The sequence below is a fragment of the Oncorhynchus keta genome, unplaced genomic scaffold (assembly GCF_023373465.1).
Source record: "Oncorhynchus keta strain PuntledgeMale-10-30-2019 unplaced genomic scaffold, Oket_V2 Un_contig_2581_pilon_pilon, whole genome shotgun sequence".
Classification (NCBI taxonomy): domain Eukaryota; kingdom Metazoa; phylum Chordata; class Actinopteri; order Salmoniformes; family Salmonidae; genus Oncorhynchus; species Oncorhynchus keta.
In genome coordinates, this window is record NW_026284640.1 from 64,832 (window position 1) to 85,073 (window position 20,242).

Sequence of the window (20,242 nt, forward strand, 5' to 3'; positions counted from 1 at the left end):
TTGTATTCAGCATTTCACTGTGAGGTCTACTACACCTGTTGTATTCAGCATTTCACTGTGAGGTCTACTACACCTGTTGTATTCAGCATTTCACTGTAAGTTCTACTACACCTGTTGTATTCAGCATTTCACTGTCAGGTCTACTACACCTGTTGTATTCATCATTTCACTGTCAGGTCTACTACACCTGTTGTATTCAGCATTTCACTGTGAGGTCTACTATACCTGTTGTATTCAGCATTTCACTGTAAGGTCTACTACACCTGTTGTATTCAGCATTTCACTGTAAGGTCTACTACACCTGTTGTATTCAGCATTTCACTGTAAGGTCTACTACACCTGTTGTATTCAGCATTTCACTGTAAGGTCTACTACACCTGTTGTATTCAGCATTTCACAAGGTCTACTACACCTGTTGTATTCAGCATTTCACTGTAAGGTCTACTACACCTGTTGTATTCAGCATTTCACTGTAAGGTCTACTACACCTGTTGTATTCAGCATTTCACTGTAAGGTCTACTACACCTGTTGTATTCAGCATTTCACTGTGAGGTCTACTACACCTGTTGTATTCAGCATTTCACTGTAAGGTCTACTACACCTGTTGTATTCGTCATTTCACTGTAAGGTCTACTACACCTGTTGTATTCAGCATTTCACTGTAAGGTCTAATACACCTGTTGTATTCAGCATTTCACTGTGAGGTCTACTACACCTGTTGTATTCGGCATTTCACTGTAAGGTCTACTACACCTGTTGTATTCAGCATTTCACTGTAAGGTCTACTACACCTGTTGTATTCATCATTTCACTGTAAGGTCTACTACACCTGTTGTATTCAGCATTTCACTGTAAGGTCTACTACACCTGTTGTATTCATCATTTCACTGTAAGGTCTACTACACCTGTTGTATTCAGCATTTCACTGTAAGGTCTACTTTAAAAATATATATATATTTAACCTTTATTTTACTAGGCAAGTCAGTTAAGAACAAATTCTTATTTTCAATGACGGCCTAGGAACAGTGGGTTAACTGCCTGTTCAGTGGCAGAATGACAGATTTATACCTTGTCAGCTCAGGGCTTTGAACTTGCAACCTTCAAGTTACTAGTCCAACGCTCTAACCACTAGGCTACCCTGGCGACGCAACTACACCTGTTGTATTCAGCACATGTGACTAACATTTGATTTTACATTTATAATGTAGTTATTCATATTCATGTGTTGTAGTCTACTTATGGCATGTTTATGTGAGTCAGTCTCAAGACTGAAATCTGTCGTTCTGCCCCTGAACAAGGCAGTTAACCCACTGTTCCCCTGAACAAGGCAGCTAAACCACTGTTCCCCTGAACAAGGCAGTTAACCCACTGTTCCCCTGAACAAGGCAGTTAACCCACTGTTCCCCTGAACAAGGCAGTTAACCCACTGTTCCCCTGAACAAGGCAGTTAACCCACTGTTCCCCTGAACAAGGCAGCTAAACCACTGTTCCCCTGAACAAGGCAGTTAACCCACTGTTCCCCTGAACAAGGCGGTTAAACCACTGTTCCCCTGAACAAGGCAGTTAACCCACTGTTCCCCTGAACAAGGCAGCTAAACCACTGTTCCCCTGAACAAGGCAGCTAAACCACTGTTCCCCTGAACAAGGCAGCTAAACCACTGTTCCCCTGAACAAGGCAGTTAAACCACTGTTCCCCTGAACAAGGCAGCTAAACCACTGTTCCCCTGAACAAGGCAGCTAAACCACTGTTCCCCTGAACAAGGCAGTTAAACCACTGTTCCCCTGAACAAGGCAGTTAAACCACTGTTCCCCTGAACCAGGCAGTTAAACCACTGTTCGCCTGAACAAGGCAGCTAAACCACTGTTCCCCTGAACAAGGCAGTTAAACCACTGTTCCCCTGAACAAGGCAGCTAAACCACTGTTCCCCTGAACAAGGCAGTTAAACCACTGTTCCCCTGAACAAGGCAGTTAAACCACTGTTCCCCTGAACAAGGCAGTTAAACCACTGTTCCCCTGAACAAGGCAGCTAAACCACTGTTCCCCTGAACAAGGCAGGTAAACCACTGTTCCCTTGAACAAGGCAGCTAAACCACTGTTCCCCTGAACAAGGCAGCTAAACCACTGTTCCCCTGAACAAGGCAGTTAAACCACTGTTCCCCTGAACAAGGCAGCTAACCCACTGTTCCCCTGAACAAGGCAGTTAACCCACTGTTCCCCTGAACAAGGCAGTTAAACCACTGTTCCCCTGAACAAGGCAGCTAAACCACTGTTCCCCTGAACAAGGCAGTTAACCCACTGTTCCCCTGAACAAGGCAGTTAAACCACTGTTCCCCTGAACAGGGCAGTTAAACCACTGTTCCCCTGAACAAGGCAGTTAAACCACTGTTCCCCTGAACAAGGCAGCTAAACCACTGTTCCCCTGAACAAGGCAGTTAACCCACTGTTCCCCTGAACAAGGCAGTTAACCCACTGTTCCCCTGAACAAGGCAGCTAAACCACTGTTCCCCTGAACAAGGCAGCTAAACCACTGTTCCCCTGAACAAGGCAGTTAAACCACTGTTCCCCTGAACAAGGCAGTTAAACCACTGTTCCCCTGAACAAGGCAGCAAAACCACTGTTCCCTGAACAAGGCAGTTAAACCACTGTTCCCCTGAACAAGGCAGCTAAACCACTGTTCCCCTGAACAAGGCAGCTAAACCACTGTTCCCCTGAACAAGGCAGTTAAACCACTGTTCCCTGAACAAGGCAGTTAAACCACTGTTCCCTGAACAAGGCAGTTAAACCACTGTTCCCTGAACAAGGCAGTTAACCCACTGTTCCCCTGAACAAGGCAGTTAAACCACTGTTCCCCTGAACAAGGCAGTTAAACCACTGTTCCCCTGAACAAGGCAGTTAAACCACTGTTCCCTGAACAAGGCAGTTAAACCACTGTTCCCCTGAACAAGGCAGCTAAACCACTGTTCCCCTGAACAAGGCAGCTAAACCACTGTTCCCTGAACAAGGCAGTTAACCCACTGTTCCCCTGAACAAGGCAGTTAAACCACTGTTCCCCTGAACAAGACAGTTAAACCACTGTTCCCTGAACAAGGCAGTTAAACCACTGTTCCCCTGAACAAGGCAGTTAAACCACTGTTCCCTGAACAAGGCAGTTAAACCACTGTTCCCCTGAACAAGGCAGTTAAACCACTGTTCCCTGAACAAGGCAGTTAACCCACTGTTCCCCTGAACAAGGCAGTTAAACCACTGTTCCCTGAACAAGGCAGCTAAACCACTGTTCCCTGAACAAGGCAGCTAAACCACTGTTCCCCTGAACAAGGCAGTTAATCCACTGTTCCCCTGAACAAGGCAGTTAAACCACTGTTCCCCTGAACAAGACAGTTAACCCACTGTTCCCCTGAACAAGGCAGTTAAACCACTGTTCCCCTGAACAAGGCAGTTAAACCACTGTTCCCCTGAACAAGGCAGTTAACCCACTGTTCCCCTGAACAAGGCAGTTAACCCACTGTTCCCCTGAACAAGGCAGCTAACCCACTGTTCCCCTGAACAAGGCAGTTAACCCACTGTTCCCCTTAACAAGGCAGTTAACCCACTGTTCCCCTGAACAAGGCAGCAAAACCACTGTTCCCCTGAACAAGGCAGCTAAACCACTGTTCCCCTGAACAAGGCAGTTAACCCACTGTTCCCCTGAACAAGGCAGTTAACCCACTGTTCCCCTGAACAAGGCAGTTAACCCACTGTTCCCCTGAACAAGGCAGCTAAACCACTGTTCCCCTGAACAAGGCAGCTAACCCACTGTTCCCCTGAACAAGGCAGCTAACCCACTGTTCCCCTGAACAAGGCAGTTAACCCACTGTTCCCCTTAACAAGGCAGTTAACCCACTGTTCCCCTGAACAAGGCAGCAAAACCACTGTTCCCCTGAACAAGGCAGCTAAACCACTGTTCCCCTGAACAAGGCAGTTAACCCACTGTTCCCCTGAACAAGGCAGTTAAACCACTGTTCCCCTGAACAAGGCAGTTAAACCACTGTTCCCCTGAACAAGACAGTTAACCCACTGTTCCACTGAACAAGGCAGCTAACCCACTGTTCCCCTGAACAAGGCAGTCAACCCACTGTTCCCCTGAACAAGGCAGTTAAACCACTGTTCCCCTGAACAAGGCAGCTAAACCACTGTTCCCCTGAACAAGGCAGTTAACCCACTGTTCCCCTGAACAAGGCAGTTAAACCACTGTTCCCCTGAACAAGGCAGTTAAACCACTGTTCCCCTGAACAAGGCAGTTAAACCACTGTTCCCCTGAACAAGGCAGCTAAACCACTGTTCCCCTGAACAAGGCAGTTAACCCACTGTTCCCCTGAACAAGGCAGTTAACCCACTGTTCCCCTGAACAAGGCAGTTAACCCACTGTTCCCCTGAACAAGGCAGTTAAACCACTGTTCCCCTGAACAAGGCAGCTAAACCACTGTTCCCCTGAACAAGGCAGCTAAACCACTGTTCCCCTGAACAAGGCAGTTAAACCACTGTTCCCCTGAACAAGGCAGTTAAACCACTGTTCCCCTGAACAAGGCAGCAAAACCACTGTTCCCCTGAACAAGGCAGTTAAACCACTGTTCCCCTGAACAAGGCAGCTAAACCACTGTTCCCCTGAACAAGGCAGCTAAACCACTGTTCCCCTGAACAAGGCAGTTAAACCACTGTTCCCCTGAACAAGGCAGTTAAACCACTGTTCCCCTGAACAAGGCAGTTAACCCACTGTTCCCCTGAACAAGGCAGTTAACCCACTGTTCCCCTGAACAAGGCAGTTAAACCACTGTTCCCCTGAACAATGCAGTTAACCCACTGTTCCCCTGAACAAGGCAGTTAAACCACTGTTCCCCTGAACAAGGCAGCTAAACCACTGTTCCCCTGAACAAGGCAGCTAAACCACTGTTCCCCTGAACAAGGCAGTTAACCCACTGTTCCCCTGAACAAGGCAGTTAAACCACTGTTCCCCTGAACAAGACAGTTAACCCACTGTTCCCCTGAACAAGGCAGCTAAACCACTGTTCCCCTGAACAAGGCAGTTAAACCACTGTTCCCCTGAACAAGGCAGTTAAACCACTGTTCCCCTGAACAAGGCAGTTAACCCACTGTTCCCCTGAACAAGGCAGTTAAACCACTGTTCCCCTGAACAAGGCAGCTAAACCACTGTTCCCCTGAACAAGGCAGCTAAACCACTGTTCCCCTGAACAAGGCAGTTAACCCACTGTTCCCCTGAACAAGGCAGTTAAACCACTGTTCCCCTGAACAAGACAGTTAACCCACTGTTCCCCTGAACAAGGCAGTTAAACCACTGTTCCCCTGAACAAGGCAGTTAAACCACTGTTCCCCTGAACAAGGCAGTTAACCCACTGTTCCCCTGAACAAGGCAGTTAACCCACTGTTCCCCTGAACAAGGCAGCTAACCCACTGTTCCCCTGAACAAGGCAGTTAACCCACTGTTCCCCTGAACAAGGCAGCAAAACCACTGTTCCCCTGAACAAGGCAGCTAAACCACTGTTCCCCTGAACAAGGCAGTTAACCCACTGTTCCCCTGAACAAGGCAGTTAACCCACTGTTCCCCTGAACAAGGCAGCTAAACCACTGTTCCCCTGAACAAGGCAGCTAACCCACTGTTCCCCTGAACAAGGCAGCTAACCCACTGTTCCCCTGAACAAGGCAGTTAACCCACTGTTCCCCTTAACAAGGCAGTTAACCCACTGTTCCCCTGAACAAGGCAGCAAAACCACTGTTCCCCTGAACAAGGCAGCTAAACCACTGTTCCCCTGAACAAGGCAGTTAACCCACTGTTCCCCTGAACAAGGCAGCTAAACCACTGTTTCTAGGCCATCATTGAAAATAAGAATTTGTTCTTAACTAACTTGCCAAGTTAAATAAAGGAAAACTTTTTTTTTAAACTTACCCACAAATTCAGGAGTCCCAAAAATGTTTTTAAACTCTGCCCCCGCCTCGATTTTGTGAGCGAGTCCGAAATCGATTAGTTTGATCCTTGGCAATGGCACGTTCTTGTCCAACAGCATGATGTTTTCAGGCTGAAAAACAGAAAGAGAGTGAAGGGATTTGCTGCATTTCTGATCATGAGTGTGCATGAGTTTACTGGGTCTGTTCCAGTCCTGTCTCCTTAGGTTAAAAAGATCAGAAAATAAACCCAACATCAGATAAACCCAGATAAACCCTGTCAACCCAGCGTCAGATAAACCCTGTCAACCCAACGTCAGATAAACCCTGTCAACCCAACGTCAGATAAACCCTGTCAAACCCAACGTCAGATAAACCCTGTCAACCCAACGTCAGATAAACCTTGTCAAACCCAACGTCAGATAAACCCTGTCAGATAAACCCTGTCAACCCAGCGTCAGATAAACCCTGTCAACCCAACGTCAGATAAACCCTGTCAAACCCAACGTCAGATAAACCCTGTCAACCCAACGTCAGATAAACCCAACGTCAGATAAACCCTGTCAACCCAGCGTCAGATAAACCCTGTCAACCCAACGTCAGATAAACCCTGTCAACCCAACGTCAGATAAACCCTGTCCAACCCAACGTCAGATAAACCCTGTCAACCCAACGTCAGATAAACCCAACGTCAGCTAAACCCTGTTAAACCCAATGTCAGATTAACCCAACGTCAGATAAACCCTGTCAACCCAACGTCAGATTAACCCCATCAAACCCAACGTCAGATAAACCCAACGTCAGATAAACCCTGTCAAACCCAACGTGAGATAAACCCTGTCAAACCCAACGTGAGATAAACCCTGTCAAACCCAACGTCAGATAAACCCTGTCAAACCCAACGTCAGATTAACCCAACGTCAGATAAACCCTGTCAACCCAACGTCAGATTAACCCCGTCAAACCCAACGTCAGATAAACCCAACGTCAGATAAACCCTGTCATCCCAACGTCAGATAAACCCTGTCAAACCCAACGTGAGATAAACCCTGTCAAACCCAACATCAGATAAACCCAACGTCAGATAAACCCTGTTAAACCCAACGTCAGATAAACCCTGTCAACCCAACGTCAGATAAACCCTGTCAAACCCAACGTCAGATAAACCCAACGTCAGATAAACCCTGTTAAACCCAACGTCAGATAAACCCTGTCAACCCAACGTCAGATAAACCCTGTCAACCCAACGTCAGATAAACCCTGTCAAACCCAACGTCAGATAAACCCTGTCAACCCAACGTCAAATAAACCCTGTCAAACCCAACGTCAGATAAACCCTGTCAAACCCAACGTCAGATAAACCCTGTCAAACCCAACGTCAGTTAAACCCAACGTCAGATAAACCCTGTCAAACCCAACGTCTGATAAACCCTGTCAAACCCAACGTCAGATAAACCCAACGTCAGATAAACCCTGTCAACCCAACGTCAGATAAACCCTGTCAACCCAACGTCAGATAAACCCTGTCAACCCAACGTCAGATAAACCCTGTCAACCCAACGTCAGATAAACCCTGTCAAACCCAACGTCTGATAAACCCTGTCAAACCCAACGTCAGATAAACCCTGTCAAACCCAACGTCAGATAAACCCTGTCAACCCAACGTCAGATAAACCCTGTCAACCCAACGTCAGATAAACCCTGTCAAACCCAACGTCAGATAAACCCAACGTCAGATAAACCCAACGTCAGATAAACCCTGTCAAACCCAACGTCAGATAAACCATGTCAAACCCAACGTCAGATAAACCCTGTCAACCCAACGTCAGATAAACCCTGTCAACCCAACGTCAGATAAACCCTGTCAACCCAACGTCAGATAAACCCTGTCAACCCAACGTCAGATAAACCCAACGTCAGATGAACCATGTCAAACCCAACGTCAGATAAACCCAACGTCAGATAAACCCTGTCAACCCAACGTCAGATAAACCCTGTCAACCCAACATCAGATAAACCCAACGTCAGATAAACCCTGTCAACCCAACGTGAGATAAACCCTGTCAACCCAACGTCAGATAAACCCTGACAACCCAACGTCAGATAAACCCTGACAACCCAACGTCAGATAAACCCTGTCAAACCCAACGTCAGATAAACCCTGTCAACCCAACGTCAGATAAACCCTGTCAACCCAACGTCAGATAAACCCTGACAACCCAACGTCAGATAAACCCTGACAACCCAACGTCAGATAAACCCTGTCAAACCCAACGTCAGATAAACCCTGTCAACCCAACGTCAGATAAACCCTGTCAAACCCAACGTCAGATAAACCCTGTCAACCCAACGTCAGATAAACCCTGTCAACCCAACGTCAGATAAACCCTGTCAAACCCAACGTCAGATAAACCCTGTCAAACCCAACGTCAGATAAACCCTGTCAACCCAACGTCAGATAAACCCTGTCAACCCAACGTCAGATAAACCCAACGTCAGATAAACCCTGTCAACCCAACGTCAGATAAACCCTGTCAAACCCAACGTCAGATAAACCCTGTCAACCCAACGTCAGATAAACCCTGTCAACCCAACGTCAGATAAACCCTGTCAACCCAACGTCAGATAAACCCTGTCAACCCAACGTCAGATAAACCCTGTCAACCCAACGTCAGATAAACCCAACGTCAGATAAACCATGTCAACCCCAACGTCAGATAAACCCTGTCAACCCAACGTCAGATAAACCCAACGTCAGATAAACCCTGTCAAACCCAACGTCAGATAAACCCTGTCAACCCAACGTCAGATAAACCCTGTCAACCCAACGTCAGATAAACCCAACGTCAGATAAACCCTGTCAAACCCAACGTCAGATAAACCCTGTCAACCCAACGTCAGATAAACCCTGTCAACCCCAACGTCAGATAAACCCTGTCAACCCAACGTCAGATAAACCCTGTCAACCCAACGTCAGATAAACCCTGTCCAACCCAACGTCAGATAAACCATGTCAACCCCAACGTCAGATAAACCCTGTCAACCCAACGTCAGATAAACCCTGTCAACCCAACGTCAGATAAACCCTGTCCAACCCAACGTCAGATAAACCATGTCAACCCCAACGTCAGATAAACCCTGTCAACCCAACGTCAGATAAACCCTGTCAAACCCAACGTCAGATAAACCCAACGTCAGATAAACCATGTCAACCCCAACGTCAGATAAACCCTGTCAACCCAACGTCAGATAAACCCTGTCAACCCAACGTCAGATAAACCCAACGTCAGATAAACCCTGTCAAACCCAACGTCAGATAAACCATGTCAACCCCAACGTCAGATAAACCCTGTCAAACCCAACGTCAGATAAACCCTGTCAAACCCAACGTCAGATAAACCCTGTCAACCCAACGTCAGATAAACCCTGTCAAACCCAACGTCAGATAAACCCTGTCAAACCCAACGTCAGATAAACCCTGTCAAACCCAACGTCAGATAAACCATGTCAACCCCAACGTCAGATAAACCCTGTCAAACCCAACGTCAGATAAACCCTGTCAAACCCAACGTCAGATAAACCCTGTCAACCCAACGTCAGATAAACCCTGTCAACCCAACGTGAGATAAACCCTGTCAACCCAACGTCAGATAAACCCTGTCAAACCCAACGTCAGATAAACCCTGTCAACCCAACGTCAGATAAACCCTGTCAACCCCAACATGAGATAAACCCTGTCAAACCCAACGTCAGATAAACCCAACATGAGATAAACCCTGTCAAACCCAACGTCAGATAAACCCAACGTCAGATAAACCCTGTCAACCCAACGTCAGATAAACCCTGTCAACCCAACGTCAGATAAACCCTGTCAAACCCAACGTCAGATAAACCCAACGTCAGATAAACCCTGTCAACCCAACGTCAGATAAACCCTGTCAACCCAACGTCAGATAAACCCTGTCAACCCAACGTCAGATAAACCCAACGTCAGATAAACCCTGTCAACCCAACGTCAGATAAACCCTGTCAACCCAACGTCAGATAAACCCTGTCAACCCAACGTCAGATAAACCCTGTCAACCCAACGTCAGATAAACCCAACGTGAGATAAACCCTGTCAACCCAACATCAGATAAACCCTGTCAACCCAACGTCAGATAAACCCTGTCAACCCAACGTCAGATAAACCCTGTCAACCCAACGTCAGATAAACCCTGTCAACCCAACGTCAGATAAACCCTGTCAACCCAACGTCAGATAAACCCAACGTGAGATAAACCCTGTCAACCCAACATCAGATGAACCCTGTCAACCCAACGTCAGATAAACCCTGTCAAACCCAACGTCAGATAAACCCAACGTGGATGAAAGAAGTGCACTGTCAGAGGGCTTAAGCGTGGATGAAAGAAGTGCACTGTCAGAGGGCTTAAGCGTGTTGAAAGAAGTGCACTGTCAGAGGGCTTAAGCGTGTTGAAAGAAGTGCACTGTCAGAGGGCTTAAGCGTGTTGAAAGAAGTGCACTGTCAGAGGGCTTAAGCGTGTTGAAAGAAGTGCACTGTCAGAGGGCTTAAGCGTGTTGAAAGAAGTGCACTGTCAGAGGGCTTAAGCGTGTTGAAAGAAGTGCACTGTCAGAGGGCTTAAGCGTGTTGAAAGAAGTGCACTGTCAGAGGGCTTAAGCGTGTTGAAAGAAGTGCACTGTCAGAGGGCTTAAGCGTGTTGAAAGAAGTGCACTGTCAGAGGGCTTAAGCGTGTTGAAAGAAGTGCACTGTCAGAGGGCTTAAGCGTGTTGAAAGAAGTGCACTGTCAGAGGGCTTAAGCGTGTTGAAAGAAGTGCACTGTCAGAGGGCTTAAGCGTGTTGAAAGAAGTGCACTGTCAGAGGGCTTAAGCGTGTTGAAAGAAGTGCACTGTCAGAGGGCTTAAGCGTGTTGAAAGAAGTGCACTGTCAGAGGGCTTAAGCGTGTTGAAAGAAGTGCACTGTCAGAGGGCTTAAGCGTGTTGAAAGAAGTGCACTGTCAGAGGGCTTAAGCGTGTTGAAAGAAGTGCACTGTCAGAGGGCTTAAGCGTGTTGAAAGAAGTGCACTGTCAGAGGGCTTAAGCGTGTTGAAAGAAGTGCACTGTCAGAGGGCTTAAGCGTGTTGAAAGAAGTGCACTGTCAGAGGGCTTAAGCGTGTTGAAAGAAGTGCACTGTCAGAGGGCTTAAGCGTGTTGAAAGAAGTGCACTGTCAGAGGGCTTAAGCGTGTTGAAAGAAGTGCACTGTCAGAGGGCTTAAGCGTGTTGAAAGAAGTGCACTGTCAGAGGGCTTAAGCGTGTTGAAAGAAGTGCACTGTCAGAAGGCTTAAGCGTGTTGAAAGAAGTGCACTGTCAGAGGGCTTAAGCGTGTTGAAAGAAGTGCACTGTCAGAAGGCTTAAGCGTGGATGAAAGAAGTGCACTGTCAGAGGGCTTAAGCGTGTTGAAAGAAGTGCACTGTCAGAGGGCTTAAGCGTGGATGAAAGAAGTGCACTGTCAGAGGGCTTAAGCGTGTTGAAAGAAGTGCACTGTCAGAGGGCTTAAGCGTGTTGAAAGAAGTGCACTGTCAGAGGGCTTAAGCGTGTTGAAAGAAGTGCACTGTCAGAGGGCTTAAGCGTGTTGAAAGAAGTGCACTGTCAGAGGGCTTAAGCGTGTTGAAAGAAGTGCACTGTCAGAGGGCTTAAGTTGAAAGAGTCGTCCTTATTCAATGGCTGTCCTGTTCTGCAGGGCTACTCCTCTCCTCCTGTCTCCTGCTTCTGGGTGCCACCTTTTAAACAAACCCAAAAGGTCAAACGTTGCACTCCGACCTTCTATCACCGTGACCGTACTGTGTTCCTGACTTTGGCATTGCCAGCTGGCTGTGGCGTAAAGGAGCCTTCCTATGGACCCCTGGACTTCATATTTACCTCAGTCTGTACAGCCTGAATCCCAAATGTCACCCGTCTCCTCCTCCCTCTCCCTCCCCTCTCTCTCTCCCCCTTCCTCCTCTGTCTCTTTTGTCTCCCTCTCCTCTCTTTTGTCTCTCCCTCTCCCGTCTCTTTTGTCTCTCCCTCCCCTCTCTTTTGTCTCTCCCTCCCCACTCTTTTGTCTCTCCCTCTCCTCTCTTGCCTCTCCCTCTCCCTCCCCTCTCTTTTGTCTCTCATTCCCCTCTCTTTTGTCTCTCCCTCTCCTCTCTTGCCATTCCCTCTCCCTCCCCTCTCTTTTGTCTCTCCTTCCCCTCTCTTTTGTCTCTCCTTCCCCTCTCTTTTGTCTCTCCCTCTCCTCTCTTGCCTCTCCCTCTCCCTCCCCTCTCTTTTGTCTCTCCCTCTCCTCTCCTTTGTCTCTCTCTCCCCTCTCTTTTGTCTCTCCCTCCCCTCTCTTTTGTCTCTCCCTCCCCTGTCTCTTTTGTCTCTCCCTCCCCTCTCTTTTGTCTGTCCCTCCCCTCTCTTTTGTCTCTCCCTCTCCTCTCCTTTGTCTCTCCCTCCCCTCTTTTGTCTCTCCCTCCCCTCGCTTTTGTCTCTCCCTCACCTCTCTTCTGTCTCTCCCTCCCCTCTCTTTTGTCTGTCCCTCCCCTCTCTTTTGTCTGTCCCTCCCCTGTCTCTTTTGTCTCTCCCTCCCCTCTCTTTTGTCTCTCCCTCCCCTCTCTTTTGTCTGTCCCTCCCCTCTCTTTTGTCTGTCCCTCCCCTGTCTCTTTTGTCTCTCCCTCCCCTCTCTTTTGTCTCTCCTTCCCCTCTCTTTTGTCTCTCCCTCCCCTCTCTTTTGTCTCTCCATCCCCTCTCTTTTGTCTCTCCTTCCCCTCTCTTTTGTCTCTCCTTCCCCTCTCTTTTGTCTCTCCCTCCCCTCTCTTCTGTCTCTCCCTCCCCTCTCTTTTGTCTGTCCCTCCCCTCTCTTTTGTCTGTCCCTCCCCTGTCTCTTTTGTCTCTCCCTCCCCTCTCTTTTGTCTCGCCCTCCCCTCTCTTTTGTCTGTCCCTCCCCTCTCTTTTGTCTGTCCCTCCCCTGTCTCTTTTGTCTGTCCCTCCCCTGTCTCTTTTGTCTCTCCCTCCCCTCTCTTTTGTCTCTCCTTCCCCTCTCTTTTGTCTCTCCCTCCCCTGTCTCTTTTGTCTCTCCCTCCCCCGTCTCTTTTGTCTCCTCCTCCCTCTCACGTCTCTTTTGTCTCCTCCTCCCTCTCCCCTGTCTCTTTTGTCTCTCCCTCCCCTCTCTTTTGTCTCTCCTTCCCCTCTCTTTTGTCTGTCCCTCCCCTGTCTCTTTTGTCTGTCCCTCCCCTGTCTCTTTTGTCTCTCCCTCCCCTCTCTTTTGTCTCGCCCTCCCCTCTCTTTTGTCTGTCCCTCCCCTCTCTTTTGTCTGTCCCTCCCCTGTCTCTTTTGTCTGTCCCTCCCCTGTCTCTTTTGTCTCTCCCTCCCCTCTCTTTTGTCTCTCCTTCCCCTCTCTTTTGTCTCTCCCTCCCCTGTCTCTTTTGTCTCTCCCTCTCACGTCTCTTTTGTCTCCTCCTCCCTCTCCCATCTCGTTCGTCTCCTCCTCCCTCTCCCATCTCTTTCGTCTCCTCCTCCCTCTCCCATCTTGTTCGTCTCCTCCTCCCTCTCCCATCTCTTTCGTCTCCTCCTCCCTCTCCCATCTCTTTCGTCTCCCCCTCCCTCTCCTGTCTCTTTCATCTCCTCCTCCCTCTCCCATCTCTTTCGTCTCCTCCTCCCTCTCCCATCTCTTTCGTCTCCTCCTCCCTCTCCCATCTCTTTCGTCTCCTCCTCCCTCTCCCGTCTCTTTCGTCTCCTCCTCCCTCTCCCATCTCTTTCGTCTCCTCCTTCTCCTCCCTCTCCCGTCTCTCCAGTCTCCCCCTCTGTATCCCCTCCCCGTCTCTCCCGTCTCCCCCTCCCCCAGTCTTCCTGTGGTGAGACCCCAGCAAGCCTCTCTGTCAACGCCGGGAAGGACTACACCCTTATTGAACCCTTTTCCCATACCTGACACAGCACTTTCTCTCTCCCGTCTCCCCCTCCTCCTCCCTCTCCCCTGTCTCTCCCGTCTCCCCCTCCTCCTCCCCGTCTCTCCCTCCCCCAGTCTTCCTGTGGTGAGACCACAGCACTTTCTCTCTCCCTCTCCCTCTCCCTCTCTGTCCATCTCCCTATCTGAGGTAAAGTGTGTCTCTTGTTAATGGGATTTAAAGCTCTCAGCAGTACATATTTCAGCCGTCCAGCCCCCATTTAAGCAAGCTCATGACAAGACCATAATGCATTATACAGTACCTTCAGTCTAAAGTGGTACCAATTTGACTATACTTCTTGAAACAGTTGTATATTTCAGTTTCACTTCGTACAGCAGTCTATAGATCTTTCTATATATCTACCATCTTTGTACAGCAGTCTATAGATCTTTCTATATATCTACCATCTTTGTACAGCAGTCTATAGATCTTTCTATATATCTACCATCTTTGTACAGCAGTCTACAGATCTTTCTATATATCTACCATCTTTGTACAGCAGTCTATAGATCTTTCTATATATCTACCATCTTTGTACAGCAGTCTACAGATCTTTCTATATATCTACCATCTTTGTACAGCAGTCTACAGATCTTTCTATATATCTACCATCTTTGTACAGCAGTCTATAGATCTTTCTATATATCTACCATCTTTGTACAGCAGTCTACAGATCTTTCTATATAAACTCAGCAAAAAAAGAAACGTCCCTTTTTCAGGACCCTGTCTTTCAAAGATAATTCGCAAAAATCCAAATAACTTCACAGATCTTTATTGTAACGGATTTAAACACTGTTTCCCATGCTTGTTCAATGAACCATAAACGATGAATGAACATGCACCCGTGAAAAGGTTGTTAATTAAAACACTAACAGCTTACAGACGGTAGGCAATTAAGGTCACAGTTATGAAAACTTAGGACACTAAAGAGGCCTTTCTACTGACTCTGAAAAACACCAAAAGAAAGCTGCCCAGGGTCCCTGCTCATCTGCGTGAATGTGCCTTAGGCTGGCTGCAAGGAGGCATGAGAACTGCAGATGTGGCCAGGGAAATAAATTGCAATGTCCGTACTGTGAGACGTCTGTCATGGTCTAGGGCAGTGTGCCACAGCATCATCGGATTGAGCTTGTTGTCATTGCAGACAATCTCAATGCTGTGCGTTACAGGGAAGACATCCTCATGTGGTACACTTCCTACAGGATCATGCTGGAGGGTCATGTCAGGAATGTCAGTGTTCTGCCATGGCCAGCGAAGAGCCCGGATCTCAATCCCATTGAGCACATTTGGGACCTGTTGGATTGGAGGGTGAGGGCTAGGGCCATTCCCCCCAGAAATGTCCAGGAACTTGCAGGTGCCTTGGTAGAAGAGTTGGGTAACATCTCACAGCAAGAACTGGCAAATCTGGTGTAGTCCATAAGGAGGAGATGCACTGCAGTACTTAATGCAGCTGGTGGCCACACCAGGTACTCGCTGTTACTTTTAATTTTGACCTCCCCTTTGTTCAGGGACACATTATTCTATTTCTGTTAGTCACATGTCTGTGGAACTTGTTCAGTTTATGTCTCTGAGTTGTTGAATCTTGTTATGTTCATACAAATATTTACACATGTTAAGTTTGCTGAAAATAAACACAGTTGACAGTGAGAGGACGTTTATTTTTTTGCTGAGTTTATCTATCATCTTTGTACAGCCGTCTATAGATCTTTCTATATATCTACCATCTTTGTACAGCAGTCTATAGATCTTTCTATATATCTACCATCTTTGTACAGCAGTCATTAGATCTTTCTAAATGTCTCTGATCTGTGCAGGCCGTGGCAATAGAGCTCTCTATTCTGCAACTTCCTCCTATTATAGTCCTGTAGTTATCGTTCATTAGAGAGGAGGACCAGTTAGGATGGCACCATGGTAGTTATCGTTCATTAGAGAGGAGGACCAGTATGTTGTGAGGATGGCACCATGGTAGTTATCGTTCATTAGAGAGGAGGACCAGTGTGTTGTGAGGATGGCACCATGGTAGTTATCGTTCATTAGAGAGGAGGACCAGTATGTTGTGAGGATGGCACCATGGTAGTTATCGTTCATTAGAGAGGAGGACCAGTGTGTTGTGAGGATGGCACCATGGTAGTTATCGTTCATTAGAGAGGAGTACCTGTCTGTTGTGCTTAGTTGCAGCTGCTCTTCTGAATGACTGGCATCACTAGACTGGCAGGGTACTGAAGAGTTGGCCCACCTAACAGGGCTGTTGGCCACGGAGATTATTTGTCACCATAGAAACTAAATCTTGTCTTCGCCTCTAAAATGGCTTCCCTCATTGGTAGTGACTCATAGAGGCAGCACGCACACACACACACACTGTGTACACACTCACACACACACACACACACACCTCCCCTCTGTTTTGTGCGTGTGTGTGTGTGTGTGTGTGTGTGTGTGTGTGTGTGTGTGTGTGTGTGTGTGTGTGTGTGTGTGTGTGTGTGTGTGTGTGTGTGTGTGTGTGTGTGTGTGTGTGTACAGTACCTTGAGGTCAAAGTGTGCTATCTTCCTAGAGTGTAGGTAGTGGACCCCCTCCAGAATCTGTTTGATAAACTGAGTTGCCTCTTCTTCACTCAGAGACTCCTTCTGGGCCAGGAAGTCAAACAGCTCTCCCCCAGACACCCTGCAGCACACACACACACACACACACACACACACACACACACACACACACACACACACACACACACACACACACACACACACACACACACACACACACACAGAGCATCTCTCCATCATAGTACAACAGATGTTACAGGTGAAAGATAAAACCAGACTGGCTCCCAGGCTAAGACTGTGTTTGTTAGATAAAACCAGACTGGCTCCCAGGCTAAGACTGTGTGTGTTAGATAAAACCAGACTGGCTCCCAGGCTAAGACTGTGTTTGTTAGATAAAACCAGACTGGCTCACAGGCTAAGACTGTGTTTGTTAGATAAAACCAGACTGGCTGCCAGGCTAAGACTGTGTGTGTTAGATAAAACCAGAGTGGCTCCCAGGCTAAGACTGTGTTTGTTAGATAAAACCAGACTGGCTCCCAGGCTAAGACTGTGTTTGTTAGATGAAACCAGACTGGCTGTCAGGCTAAGACTGTGTTTGTTAGATGAAACCAGACTGGCTCCCAGGCTAAGACTGTGTGTGTTAGATAAAACCAGACTGGCTGTCAGGCTAAGACTGTGTTTGTTAGATGAAACCAGACTGGCTGTCAGGCTAAGACTGTGTTTGTTAGATGAAACCAGACTGGCTCCCAGGCTAAGACTGTGTTTGTTAGATAAAACCAGACTGGCTCCCAGGCTAAGACTGTGTTTGTTAGATGAAAGCAGACTGGCTGTCAGGCTAAGACTGTGTTTGTTAGATGAAACCAGACTGGCTCCCAGGCTAAGACTGTGTTTGTTAGATGAAACCAGACTGGCTGTCAGGCTAAGACTGTGTTTATTAGATGAAACCAGACTGGCTCCCAGGCTAAGACTGTGTTTGTTAGATAAAACCAGACTGGCTCCCAGGCTAAGACTGTGTTTGTTAGATGAAACCAGACTGGCTCCCAGGCTAAGACTGTGTTTGTTAGATAAAACCAGACTGGCTCCCAGGCTAAGACTGTGTTTATTAGATGAAACCAGACTGGCTCCCAGGCTAAGACTGTGTTTGTTAGATGAAACCAGACTGGCTCCCAGGCTAAGACTGTTTTTGTTAGATGAAACCAGACTGGCTCCCAGGCTAAGACTGTGTTTGTTAGATAAAACCAGACTGGCTCCCAGGCTAAGACTGTGTTTGTTAGATAAAACCAGACTGGCTCCCAGGCTAAGACTGTGTTTGTTAGATGAAACCAGAATGGCTCCCAGGCTAAGACTGTGTTTGTTAGATAAAACCAGACTGGCTCCCAGGCTAAGACTGTGTTTGTTAGATAAAACCAGACTGGCTCCCAGGCTAAGACTATGTTTGTTAGATGAAACCAGACTGGCTCCCAGGCTAAGACTGTGTTTGTTAGATAAAACCAGACTGGCTCCCAGGCTAAGACTGTGTTTGTTAGATGAAACCAGACTGGCTCCCAGGCTAAGACTGTGTTTGTTAGATAAAACCAGACTGGCTCCCAGGCTAAGACTGTGTTTATTAGATGAAACCAGACTGGCTCCCAGGCTAAGACTGTGTTTGTTAGATGAAACCAGACTGGCTCCCAGGCTAAGACTGTGTTTGTTAGATAAAACCAGACTGGCTCCCAGGCTAAGACTGTGTTTGTTAGATAAAACCAGACTGGCTCCCAGGCTAAGACTATGTTTGTTAGATGAAACCAGACTGGCTGTCAGGCTAAGACTGTGTTTGTTAGATAAAACCAGACTGGCTCCCAGGCTAAGACTATGTTTGTTAGATGAAACCAGACTGGCTCCCAGGCTAAGACTGTGTTTGTTAGATGAAACCAGACTGGCTCCCAGGCTAAGACTGTGTTTGTTAGATGAAACCAGACTGGCTCCCAGGCTAAGACTGTGTTTGTTAGATGAAACCAGACTGGCTCCCAGGCTAAGACTGTGTTTGTTAGATGAAACCAGACTGGCTCCCAGGCTAAGACTGTGTTTGTTAGATGAAACCAGACTGGCTCCCAGGCTAAGACTGTGTTTGTTAGATAAAACCAGACTGGCTCCCAGGCTAAGACTGTGTTTGTTAGATAAAACCAGACTGGCTCCCAGGCTAAGACTGTGTTTGTTAGATAAAACCAGACTGGCTCCCAGGCTAAGACTGTGTTTGTTAGATGAAACCAGACTGGCTGTCAGGCTAAGACTGTGTTTGTTAGATAAAACCAGACTGGCTCCCAGGCTAAGACTGTGTTTGTTAGATAAAACCAGACTGGCTCCCAGGCTAAGACTGTGTTTGTTAGATAAAACCAGACTGGCTGGCTCCCAGGCTAAGACTGTGTTTGTTAGATAAAACCAGACTGGCTCCCAGGCTAAGACTGTGTTTGTTAGATAAAACCAGACTGGCTCCCAGGCTAAGACTGTGTTTGTTAGATAAAACCAGACTGGCTCCCAGGCTAAGACTGTGTTTGTTAGATAAAACCAGACTGGCTCCCAGGCTAAGACTGTGTTTGTTAGATAAAACCAGACTGGCTCCCAGGCTAAGACTGTGTTTGTTAGATAAAACCAGACTGGCTCCCAGGCTAAGACTGTGTTTGTTAGATGAAACCAGACTGGCTGTCAGGCTAAGACTGTGTTTGTTAGATAAAACCAGACTGGCTCCCAGGCTAAGACTGTGTTTGTTAGATAAAACCAGACTGGCTCCCAGGCTAAGACTGTGTTTGTTAGATAAAACCAGACTGGCTGTCAGACTAAGACTGTGTTTGTTAGATAAAACCAGACTGGCTCCCAGGCTAAGACTGTGTTTGTTAGATAAAACCAGACTGGCTCCCAGGCTAAGACTGTGTTTGTTAGATGAAACCAGACTGGCTCCCAGGCTAAGACTGTGTTTGTTAGATAAAACCAGACTGGCTCGCAGGCTAAGACTGTGTTTGTTAGATAAAACCAGACTGGCTCCCAGGCTAAGACTGTGTTTGTTAGATAAAACCAGACTGGCTCCCAGGCTAAGACTGTGTTTGTTAGATAAAACCAGACTGGCTCCCAGGCTAAGACTGTGTTTGTTAGATGAAACCAGACTGGCTCCCAGGCTAAGACTGTGTTTGTTAGATAAAACCAGACTGGCTCCCAGGCTAAGACTGTGTTTGTTAGATAAAACCAGACTGGCTCCCAGGCTAAGACTGTGTTTGTTAGATAAAACCAGACTGGCTCCCAGGCTAAGACTGTGTTTGTTAGATGAAACCAGACTGGCTCCCAGGGTAAGACTGTGTTTGTTAGATGAAACCAGACTGGCTCCCAGGCTAAGACTGTGTTTGTTAGATAAAACCAGACTGGCTCCCAGGCTAAGACTGTGTTTGTTAGATAAAACCAGACTGGCTCCCAGGCTAAGACTGTGTTTGTTAGATAAAACCAGACTGGCTCCCAGGCTAAGACTGTGTTTGTTAGATGAAACCAGACTGGCTGTCAGGCTAAGACTGTGTTTGTTAGATAAAACCAGACTGGCTCCCAGGCTAAGACTGTGTTTGTTAGATAAAACCAGACTGGCTCCCAGGCTAAGACTGTGTTTGTTAGATAAAACCAGACTGGCTGTCAGGCTAAGACTGTGTTTGTTAGATAAAACCAGACTGGCTCCCAGGCTAAGACTGTGTTTGTTAGATAAAACCAGACTGGCTCCCAGGCTAAGACTGTGTTTGTTAGATAAAACCAGACTGGCTCCCAGGCTAAGACTGTGTTTGTTAGATAAAACC

At 47.4% G+C, this 20,242-nt stretch overlaps 1 protein-coding gene across 2 annotated transcripts in view; it reads right to left on the reverse strand.

Annotated features, from left to right (window-relative positions):
- dapk2a (death-associated protein kinase 2a) overlaps positions 1-20,242 on the reverse strand; it is a 53,671-nt gene that overhangs the window by 17,321 nt on the left and 16,108 nt on the right. For both annotated transcript variants that reach the window (XM_052506282.1, XM_052506283.1), the window contains exons 4-5: positions 16,419-16,557; positions 5,941-6,070 (exon numbers count right to left, since the gene is read on the reverse strand). In XM_052506282.1, the coding sequence (XP_052362242.1) occupies positions 5,941-6,070; positions 16,419-16,557 (269 nt within the window). The remainder of the gene's footprint in view (positions 1-5,940; positions 6,071-16,418; positions 16,558-20,242) is intronic.